This window comes from Anabrus simplex, chromosome 2, assembly GCF_040414725.1.
Source record: "Anabrus simplex isolate iqAnaSimp1 chromosome 2, ASM4041472v1, whole genome shotgun sequence".
NCBI lineage: Eukaryota > Metazoa > Arthropoda > Insecta > Orthoptera > Tettigoniidae > Anabrus > Anabrus simplex.
In genome coordinates, this window is record NC_090266.1 from 1,136,908,287 (window position 1) to 1,136,920,707 (window position 12,421).

The window sequence follows — 12,421 nt, forward strand, 5'->3', positions numbered from 1 at the left end:
CAATTGCCTGTTGCTTGCAAGATTGCACTTAGATGTATACATATATACGTATGTGTAGATTATCATTAAACACCTGTACAGTGAGAATTGTTGTATATATCAGAGATTGGAAGTGACGTTGTTATATTGCTATACCAGTGGAGATTCTGCCAAGTCATCGCCGCGCCTTGGCTATGTCATCGTATTTATTTAGATATGCGCGCATCGACTCGTCGCCGCGGGGCTATTTCACCACTGTGCGTAATATCTGTCGCGTAGGTGGGAGTATGTCATTGTTATTTCTGGAGATTACGTAGTTGTGTCAACCAGCGTCTATATAAGGTGGATGCACATTGTAGCGTCAGTCATTACTTATACGGATGCAGTACAGTGAAGTAGTCTACTAGATCAAGAGGCCTTAGGTGGTCAGCCAACGAGTGTGAACGAGAGATGGAGAAGACTCAGTGAGCCATTAATTATTGGTCATTGAGAGAGTGAGACCAAATGGTTGGTCCGTCACTTAGTGGAAGACGCGGACGCAAGGCTTACCAAGGAGTCAGAGAGGGCAACCCTGGACCTGCCAAGAGGTCATACCATATTGACTTACAAAGAAGTCAGATGATATGGAGAAGAAGCAGTCGCAAGGATGTATCACCACGTTAGGCGTGACACATCTACAGTAAACACCAGAGCAATGGATTACGTCGTAATTACACTCAAAGTGTTGAAGGTACAGTCAAGTGAATCAGTGAGGGAAATATTTCGTATAAAGTGTTAAATGTCCGGTCAAGAAGAATTCAAATTCATGCCTAGTTTATTTTAGTTGCAATGTCATAATTTCATATTCTCATCTGTTTTATCGCAACAAAACTCACTATTTTTTGATCTATTATTTAAAGAATATATATTGTTCTATCAAACGAATTTATAGTTTCATTTCATTGACAGTAAAATATCTTAACCTCAAAATTAATGGGGAAACCGAACGCCAATCTCCTTTTCCCAGAACTTATATGGTATGTTGTCAAAAGTAAGCTTATTACCCCACACCCTAGAGATGGTCAAGAGTCTCATTCTATTATTGCTGTACTGAGTGACAGCTGGCGCCCTTCAAATAACGTATGTGTAAGTAAGCAGGTAACAAGTAAGAGTGAGTACAAGGTTAGACGAGTGTGTATTTTATTTAATAAATGTTAATTTTCATAATTTCCATTTTAAATGCAGATATTCAGATTTTTCAATTTAATCCAGTTTTATATGTTTGTAAAGTTAGTAAGAGAGTCAGGAACATCTCACAACTGATCCCATACTACCGCAAAGTCTAGCAAACACCTCACATTCCTATGAGCTTCCATATCTTCCTCACAGTTACCAATCACTTTCCCATATCTTTCAGTTCCATTTCCTACTCTTGCATTGAAATTGCCCATTAGCATTATCCTATCCTTACTGTTGCCCTGATGATGATGTCACTCAATGCTTCATAAAACTTGTCAACTTCCTCCACATCCGCACCCTCACATGGCGAATACACCAACAATTCTCGTCCTAATTCCTCCAACTGCCAAATCTACATGCAGCATTCACTTACTTACGTGCTTAACAGAAACTATGTTGTCTGCAATAGTATTTCTGCAGAAACAGTCCTACCTCACACTCTGCCCTTCCCCTTTTTAACATCTGTCAAGAACACTTTATAATCTCCTATCTCTTCCTTGTAATCTCCTCTTACCCAAATATCATTAACTCCTAACACATCCAGATGCATCCTTTTTGCTGACTCAGCCAGTTCTATTTTCTTTCTTCCATAAGCCCCATTAATATTGATAGCTCCCCATCGAATTCCATTTTGTGTGCCAACTTGTTTCCAAAGAGTCCCTCACCTGTCAAACTGAAGTGGGACTCTGTTGCTCCCATACATCTGAGGCTTGCCTGAAATGTTCTGAGCGTGCTTGGTGAAAATTCTGTGAAGCAGGATGCTACCCCGACTTACACATAGTTTCAGTGAGGATCTCTCCTTTAACAGGTGCTGTCTGAACAAAAGGAGGGTCATGAGTCAGAATATGTCTAAGATGCCTACACCTATTCCACAGAAACTGGTATCCTTACTCTCAGGACAACTTACTAGGCCACTTAGCTGTTGCCCATGGCTCACAAACTAGGACATGACTAGAGTATCCTACACCATGAACCATTATTACGGGAAATTTTCGATAAATTTTCAATTTCTTTGAAATCATTTAAGACTTAGTAATCAATTGATAGGGAATCTGCCACCAGGACAAGAGCACTAAATGCAGATTAGTGATGACTGATTTTAATTCAATTTGATTATATCATTAAAATTCAGAGACAGAAAGTACAAAGTAAATTTAACATTATATTTAAAACTCTTTCTATATAAAATAAACTCCCAGTTTTTTTTTAGTTTAAACTGCTTTAAACAGGAGCCAACTCTGAACTTTATCTCCTCTTATACTTATGTGCATTTCTAAATTTCTACAATATCTGCTTAGAAGATTTATTCACCTCCCCCCCTGACCCCGTGGTGTAAGTGTAGTATGTCTTCCTCTTACCTGGAGGCCCCAGATTAGATTCCTAGCCAGGTCAGGGATTTTTACCTGGATCTGAGGGCTGGTTCGAGTCCACTCAGCCTATGTGAATACAAGTGAGGAGCCATCTACTGATGGTGACATGGTGGCCCTGGTATAGAAAGCCAAGAATAACGGCCAAGAGGAGTCATCGTGCCGACTGCATGACAGCTCGTAATCTGCAGGCCTTTGGCCTGAGCAGCGGTCACTTGGCAGGCCATGGTCCTTTGGGGCTGTTTGCGCCATGGGGTTTGGTTTGGATTACGGTGTTTAGAAAATTCTACACCTGCGAACCATTTTACCAAGTTTATTCACAATTCCAAAGTCTATTCCTTGCCCAAAAACAAACAAGTGTCAAAGAGCCCTTGATGGCTGAGAAAATTTAGCAAAAGCAGATCCTGACCAACATATCTTCCAAATAAAAGGAAATGTTTGCAGGTCAAGAAGTGTGATATCAGTGCAGGTAAAACCAAAGGATAAAAATCAAACATAAAACCCAAAATACTTTTCTTTTGCTACTAAAGAAATAGTTTGAATACATCAATCTGTTTTGAAATGATGATTACAATTTGTAGTTTGTTGTTTGAACTCTGATTCAAACATGAGCTATAGAAATTTATCAGAATCAAACATAAATCTACAATTACCATAATAGAGTACTGTATATTTAATTTTATGTAACCCACAGTCTGATAGTGTTCTAGCTAACGATACGTCAAGCTGTGTTATGATAACCAACCAAGCCTGGATCACCAAATACGACATGTGTTAAACTGCAAAGGTGCAGTGCAGAAGGTATGTGGCTCAAATGTAGTCCTCTGAAATTAAAAGTACACACCCTAGATAGCTTTCCTTCAAGAGTATTCTTATCACTGTTTCCATGTAATACTATTTAGAAGCTTCTGCAAATTCCTGGAATATGTTTCCAGTTCCCAGTCAAATATATCATCACATTAGAGACCACATCAACAATGGTAAACAGAGAGTTCCATGCACAGAGTATAAGGGGATAAATATCATAATGTTCCAGTGAGTGAGTGTGTTCTATGGTTTGGCTCATTAAGCTGAGAGCTTGCATTCAGGAGATGGTGGTGCATATCCCATTGTCAGCAGCCCTGTAATCCATTTCAACACCAGGCTGTCACCTTAATGCAAGCTGCTTTACGTCGCACCAACACACATACGTGTTATGGCGACGATGGGATAGGAAAGGACTAGGAGTGGGAAGGAAGCGGCCGTGGCCTTAATTAAGGTACAGCCCCAGCATTTGCCTGGTGTGAAAATGTGAAGCCATGGAAAACCATCTTCAAAGCTGCTGACAGTGGGGTTCAAAGCCACTAACGCCCGAATACTGGAAAATGGCTGCACTTAAGCGACTGCAGCTACCGAGCTTGGTCACCTTAATGAAGGCCATCGCTGCTACCTTTCCCATCCCTGCATTATCAGAAACCTTTAATATGATAAGTGCAATGTTAAACCACTGGCCAAAAAGAAAAGGAAAAACCCCACATCAAGATTCTCCAAGTTCTTGAATGAAGCTACAATAACTATTACATTCGCCTTCGTGTATATTTTAGTAATTCGCACAGGATTCACATGGCTCACCTTCTTGGATGATCTGAAGGAACAGAGTACTGGAAGTTATAAGATTAAATATTTGATAATTATGTTACAAAATTCCTGGGCTTCACTGAAAGAGGCGGAAGAAATGATAGCTTCAGTGAAGAGCGTCCAGAAACAAGTTATATGAAGAAAGCACTAACAGTATCTTGAATAGAAACTCTGCATCCAAACATTTCACTCAAACCTTCATTTACATAAATAGGAGATAAGTAAAAAATATTCAGTTTAAACTCTATCAATTCCATTAAGTGCAGGACTGAGTGGCTTGGATGGTTGAGGCGCTGGCCTTCTAACCCCAACTTGGTAGGTTCGATCCTGGCTCAGTGCAGTGGTATTTGAAGATGCGCAAATATGTCAGCCTCGTGTCCATAGATTTCCTGGCAAGTAAAAGAACTTCTGCGGGACTAAATTTCGGCACCTCGGTGTCTCCAAAAACCCTAAAAGTAGTTAGTGGGACGTAAAGCAAATAATATTATTATTATTCCATTAAGTATTAACAACTTACCTCATACATTTCTACAATATCAGCTTCTGAATCATCACTGATGACTGGAGCATCCCATTCGAGTGATATTTCTGTTGACTTGACACTGGTAACTCTGACTTTGGTGATAGTCGAGGCAACAGAAGCTTCCGTCGTGACAACTATGTGATCATATTCTTTCTCTCCAGCCAAGTCTGAGATCCCATTTTCAGCAAATACTTGGAATCGATACGTAGTTTCTGGGTTCAGCCCCGTTACTGTGACCTTCGTGTCATTAAATATATCCTTTAAAGAAACAAATGGAGTAAAAAGATATTAGACAACCACAAAATATAGTAAAATTTAAAAATATTTTGATGAACAGGTTACTTTTCATATCTCCTTCCACTGTTCACTGTACCACCTTGACACAGCACAGATTATATTCTAGGTTATCACTTGTCGGTCTTGCAACCAGAAAAGCAGAAGGCAAGTGGACTTAGCTACCGATACATTTTAATCTTAAAATTAATATAGCAGAGCCTGCCATCAACATGCTATTATCCTTCACTGAAATATTTGCTTAATTTTGATAATTTTACTACTTATTGTATCATTTGTTAGTATTATGTAAATAACATTCAGTGAATTGTAATTTAGAATATGCGTCATTAACAAATAGATAGTAACTTACGATGGTACAGATGTTGCTAGTTAATATGTATCAAAGATTCATCAGAAAGTATTATATTTCCTCGAAAATCCATAAGCTGTGATGTAGACAGATTACAAGGACTATCATTCCATAGAGGCAAATCTAAGACCCGGTTTCCTCACTCTGTGTTAAATTATGCTTAACAAATGTTAACTAACAATTGTTATTAATTTAACCCTTTGGTTAAAAGTACTCCGCTTCATGAACACATTTCTAACGCTTGTTACGAAACAATGGTTCAAGACAAATTAACATACAGCAGAGTCTCGCTCAACCTTCACTTATCCGACATTCCGTGTTATCCGACACTGGTAGGCTTAATTGTAGGCAATTCTGGGACACCCGGTGTGGAGGGAGCGTCCGTGGGACAAGCACTGGCAGTCATGCGGTAGGACTGAGTTTTTCTCAAGGACAGGTGCAGCGAGTTTTCAGTCATTGTTCAGTGTAGTACTGGTTGGGTGTGGATGTTATAGTTTTCATATCCTCTGTGTGTTTGGCGAGGAAACGGAAGAAAGTGATTGTTTCTGTGGAAGACAAGTTGAGTGGGTTAAAGAGACTGGACAAAGGGGAAACTCTTCAAAAAGTGGCTTCAGATTATGGTGTTGGACATGTTACAGTGGGAGACTGGAAACATAAGAGGGAAGAAATTGAAAAGTAGTGCTCTACCAGAACAACAAGTGATGCACTGAAAATTAGAAAACAATGAAAAATGTGAGTACGAAAAAAGTAAGTGAAGCACTATTTCTTTGGTTTACTCAAAACCGGGGAAAAGGCCTGTCAATATCTAGCCCCATTCTACAATAAATGGCAGTGTATTTCCAGAAGAAGTTTAATGAAGGGGACCCTAATTTTACTGCCAGTGCTAGGTGGCTTGATCGGTGAAAAAAGCGGTACGGCATTAGGCAGCTTAATATCCGTAGAGAAAAACTGTCAGCTAAATCCAATGAGGTTGTGAAATTTAAAAGGGAACTTCAAGACAATTCTTGCTGAAGGATTAACCGGTGATCAGATTTTTAATTGTGATGAGACTGGGCTTAATTTCAAGATGCCATCAAAACTCTCGCAGCCCAAGCCAAGACGTCTGTACCTGGCTACAAGCATACTAAGGAAAGAGTTACTGTTCTTGCCTGTAGTAATATTACTGGGAACTTGAAAGCAGAATTGTTTCTGATCAGCAAAGCAAAGAAGCCTAGGACATTTAAAAACATTTCTGTTAATGTTCATGTTCATGTTCCTCCCTAACATGATGTCATTATGCTGCCAATGGACCAAGGTATGCTGGAAACACTGAAGAGGAAATATCGGCGGAAACTCCTTTCATCCCCGATAGAGAAAATGGAGAACGGCAACGACATGATAGAAGAGTTAAAACGAAACAACAAGAAAGACGTGGCATACTGGATAGTGCAGTCTTGGGAAGAAGTTGAAACAATGACATTAGAAAGTCTTGGAACATATTGAGTGAAATCAATCAATCAATACTGATCTGCATTTAGGGTAGTCGCCCAGGTGGCAGATTCCCTATCTGTTGCTTTCTTAGCCTTTTCCTAAATGATTTCAAAGAAATTGGAAATTTACTGAACGTCTCCCTTGGTAAGTTATTCCAATCCCTAACTCCCCTTCCTATAAATGAATATTTGCCCCAGTTTGTTCCCTTGAATTCCAACTTTATCTTCATATTGTGATCTTTCCTACTTTTATAAACGCCATTCAAACTTATTCGTCAACTAATGTCATTCCACGCCAACTCTCCGCTGACAGCTCGGAACATACCACTTAGTCAAGCAGCTCTTCTTCTTTCTCTCAATTCTTCCCAACCCAAACATTGCAACATTTTTGTAACGCTACTCTTTTGTCAAAAATCACTCAGAACAAATCGAGCTGCTTTTCTTTGGATTTTTTCCAGTTCTTGAATCAGGTAATCCTGGTGAGGGTCCCATACACTGGAACCATACTCTAGTTGGGGTCTTACCAGAGACTTATATGCCCTCTCCTTTACATCCTTACTACAACCCCTAAACACCCTCATAACCATGTGCAGAGATCTGTACCCTTTATTTACAATCCCATTTTTGTGATTACCCAAATGAAGATCTTTCCTTATATTAACACCTAGATACTTACAATGATCCCCAAAAGGAACTTTCACCCCATCAACGCAGTAATTAAAACTGAGAAAACTTTTCCTATTTGTGAAACTCACAACCTGACTTTTAACCCCGTTTATCATCATACCATTGCCTGCTGTCCATCTCACAACATTTTCGAGGTCACGCTGCAGTTGCTCACAATCTTGTAACTTATTTATCACTCTATAGAGAATAACATCATCCGCGAAAAGCCTTACCTCCGATTCCACTCCTTTACTCATATCATTTATATATATATCAGAAAACGTAAAGGTCCGATAATACTGCCTTGAGGAATTCCCCTCTTAATTATTACAGGGTCAGATAAAGCTTCACCTACCCTAATTCTCTGAGATCTATTTTCTAGAAATATAGCAACCCATTCAGTCGCTCTTTCGTCTAGTCCAATTCCACTCATTTTTGCCAGTAGTCTCCCATGATCCACCCTATTAAATGCTTTAGACAGGTCAATCGCGATACGGTCCATTTGACCTCCAGAATCCAAGATATCTGCTATATCTTGCTGGAATCCTACAAGTTGAGCTTCAGTGGAATAACCTTTCCTAAAACCGAATTGCCTTCTATCGAACCAGTTATTAATTTCGCAAACATGTCTAATATAATCAGAAAGAATGCCTTCCCAAAGCTTACATACAATGCATGTCAAACTTACTGGCCTGTAATTTTCAGCTTTATGTCTATCACCCTTTCCTTTATACACAGGGGCTACTATAGCAACTCTCCATTCATCTGGTATAGCTCCTCCGACCAAACAATAATCAAATAAGTACTTCAGATATGGTACTATATCCCCACCCATTGTCAATAGTATATCCCCAGAAATCCGATCAACTCCAGCTGCTTTTCTAGTTTTCAACTTTTGTATCTTATTGTAAATGTCATTGTTATTGTTATCATATGTAAATTTTATTACTTCTTTGGCCTTAGTCTCCTCCTCTATCTCGACATTTTCCTTGTAATCAACAATCTTTACATACTGCTGACTGAATACTTCTGCCTTTTGAAGATCCTCACATACACACTCCCCTTGTTCATTAATTATTCCTGGAATGTCCTTCTTGGAACCTGTTTCTGCCTTAAAATACCTATACACACCCTTCCATTTTCCACTAAAATTTGTACGACTGCCAATTATGTTTGCCATCATGTTATCCTTAGCTGCCTTCTTTGCTAGATTCAATTTTCTAGTAAGTTCCTTCAATTTCTCCTTACTTCCACATCCATTTCTAACTCTATTTCTTTCCAGTCTGCACCTCCTTCTTAGTCTCTTTATTTCTCTATTATAACAAGGTGGGTCTTTACCATTCCTTACCACCCTTAATGGTACAAACGTGTTTTCGCATTCCTTAACAATTTCTTTAAACCCATCCCAGAGTCTGTTTACATTTTTATTTACCGTTTTCCACCAATCATAATTACTTTTTAGAAACTGCCTCATGCCTGCTTTATCAGCCATATGGTACTGCCTAACAGTCCTACTTTTAAGACCTCCTTTCTATCACATTTATTTTTAACTACCACAAAAACAGCTTCATGATCACTAATACCATCTATTACTTCAGTTTCCCTATAAGGCTCATCTGGTTTTATCAGCACCACATCCAGGATATTTTTCCCTCTGGTTGGTTCCATCACTTTCTGAATCAGCTGTCCTTCCCATATTAACTTATTTGCCATTTGTTGGTCATGCTTCCTGTCGTTCGCATTTCCTTCCCAATTGACATCTGGCAAATTCAGATCTCCCGCTACAATCACATTTCTTTCCATGTCGTTTCCCACATAGCTGACTAGCCTATCAAATAATTCCGAATCCACGTCAATGCTACCCTTTCCCGATCTGTACACTCCAAATATATCAAGTTGCCTATTATCTTTAGAAATGAGCCTTACACCTAGAATTTCATGTGTCTCATCTTTAACTTTTTCGTAGCTTACAAATTCTTCTTTCACCAGAATGAACACTCCCCCTCCCACCCTTCCTATCCTATCTCTACGATACACACTCCAGTACATGTAATAAATATCATTTTTGGTCCGTATTGATGATATTAGATTGAAATAATAACATTAAGTTATTTATTAGACCACCTAATCAATACAAAATCGTCTTGGATGATTTACATAAATTTGTTAGCTAATAGTGGGACATGTTTCGCCTTCCCTGAAGGCATCATCAGCCATAGTCTTAACCTTAAATTAAAAATAAGCGTCTAAATGACATGTATTAATGAAATGAATTTTAAAAATCTTGAAGAGATTTGAAGTAAAATAACATTAAAAATAACAATGATGGTTTGAAAATACAATGTGATGAGATACAATAGTGGAAGTATTAACAAAATTAACATTAGAAGGCTGCTAAAATAAGTACAATGGATAAAACAACAGATTGTTATACAACAAGTAGTAAGATTGCATAAAAGTAAAGTTGATAGTCATGGCGGTTATAATTAGACGATGGCGAAAAATCTTATATAATCAAAGTAAAGAGGAGAGAATAAAAGTCAAAGTTAGTCGAGAGATCCAAAGTTCATCATGATCATGAAGATAAAAGACGAAAGTCAGATGCATATGGTGAAGTTGTAGAACACTTCTATTCACCTACTTCATATCCTCAACGTGTTCTACAACTTCACCATATGCATCTGACTTTCGTCTTTTATCTTCATGATCATGATGAACTTTGGATCTCTTGACTAACTTTGACTTTTATTCTCTCCTCTTTACTTTGATTATATAAGATTTTTCGCCATCGTCTAATTATAACCGCCATGACTATCAACTTTACTTTTATGCAATCTTACTACTTGTTGTATAACAATCTGTTGTTTTATCCATTGTACTTATTTTAGCAGCCTTCTAATGTTAATTTTGTTAATACTTCCACTATTGTATCTCATCACATTGTATTTTCAAACCATCATTGTTATTTTTAATGTTATTTTACTTCAAATCTCTTCAAGATTTTTAAAATTCATTTCATTAATACATGTCATTTAGACGCTTATTTTTAATTTAAGGTTAAGACTATGGCTGATGATGCCTTCAGGGAAGGCGAAACATGTCCCACTATTAGCTAACAAATTTATGTAAATCATCCAAGACGATTTTGTATTGATTAGGTGGTCTAATAAATAACTTAATGTTATTATTTCAACACACTCCAGTGCCGTGAGAAAATTTCTGCATCCATTATATCATTTCTCAGCCATGATTCAACTCCTATTACAATATCTGGTAAATATATATCTATTAAATTACTTAATTCTATTCCTTTCCTTACAATACTTCTACAGTTCAACACTAACAATTTTATGTCATCCCTACTTGATTTCCAGTTCCCTGTTCCCTTATCACCGCTCCCTAGGCCATCCCATTTCCCTGAATGTACCTCCCTATTACCCTTCCAAACAAATTTCCTAACTTATACGTACCACTGCGGTTTAAATGAAGGCCATCTGAGCGCAGATCCATATCTCCTACTCACCCATTAGGATCTAGAAATTTCACTCCCAGTTTCCCACATACCCACTCCATAGTCTCATTTAAATCCCCAATCACCCTCCAGTCAGTATCCCTTCTACACAGTATTCCACTAATAACAATCTCCACTTTCTTAAACTTCACCCATGCTGCATTTACCAGATCCCACACATCTCCAACTATGTTGGTACTTATATCAGCTTGCCTTACGTTGTTGGTACCAACGTGAAACACTACCACCTTCTCCTTCCCCTCCTCGCTCTCTTCTACTTTCCTCAACATCTGCCTCAACCTAATTCCTGGATAACACTCTACCCTGGTACCCTTTCCTCCACACACTTTCCCCACGTGTCTAACGATTAATCCCCCATGACCAGAGCCTCAACCCTACCCACCTCATTTGATCCCCTCGCCTCCTGGTCAGCCCTATCTTTCCTGATAGCTGCAGAAGCTACTTCCTCCTCCCTTTTCTCCTTCCCATGACCCTGTTCCACCTGTCTTTTCCTATCCTCTACTCTACGTTTTCCTTTCCTACCTTTTCCCTTCCTCCTACTTCCACATATCTCAGCAACAGTTCCCTGTCCCTCATCTTCCCTCTGTTGTTCTACCTGGAGTGACTCGTACCGATTTCGCACAGACACCTGTCCTGAATTCTGATCCTGAATAGAGCCCTTAGCCTGCAATCTCCTTCCCCTTAGAACATTAGACCACCTGTCTTCTACAACTCCTCCCTTTCCTTCCCCTCCCTCTTGTACACCTACTGTAACCTGTACATTGTTTGAGGGAGTCGTATCTTCCTTCCTGTCTTCTGTGAGAATCCTAATTATTTCCCTCAAACTTTCCAACTCCTCCCTCATACCCCTCAATGCCTCGCTACACCCACAGTAAGTACACTCGCGCTCCTTAGCCATTCTTTACGGGGGAAAAATGAAATTAAAAATAAAATAACTTATTTGCAAAAAATAAATGAACGGAGGGATATATTGTCTGGGATAGTACACAACAATAAGGTAATTAATATACGACTACACTACAATATTACTTAGTCGTGCTCTATTTTTTTTTAATCCTACAACCCCTGACAGGATAAAAACTGCTGTTAATTACTGAATATTGAAAGTAATAGCCTACACAAGAACTACACAATTCCAAACTGCAATTAAGCCTATTCTAATTACAACAACAGTATTTTAGTAAGAGTTTCTATGGATACCTCTACTACACCAGTACTACACAAATATTTTACAATAATAAAATAATCACACTAAATTCTAATAGGGTATTACTCGTATACTACTGTACAGTACACTACAGTAATTTTAAACTACTTTCAGACGTATCCTAATTACGATACCGGTACCGAACCGTATGTCACTAAACTAAGCACAACAGAAATGAAATTTGCAAGAACTACTGT

General features: G+C 38.5%; 1 protein-coding gene across 2 annotated transcripts in view; it reads right to left on the reverse strand.

Moving 5' to 3' along the window:
* The window catches only part of Eph (Eph receptor tyrosine kinase), a 1,044,814-nt gene that overhangs the window by 150,317 nt on the left and 882,076 nt on the right, over nt 1-12,421 (reverse strand). For both annotated transcript variants that reach the window (XM_067142090.2, XM_067142089.2), the window contains exon 10: nt 4,699-4,962. In XM_067142090.2, the coding sequence (XP_066998191.1) occupies nt 4,699-4,962 (264 nt within the window). The remainder of the gene's footprint in view (nt 1-4,698; nt 4,963-12,421) is intronic.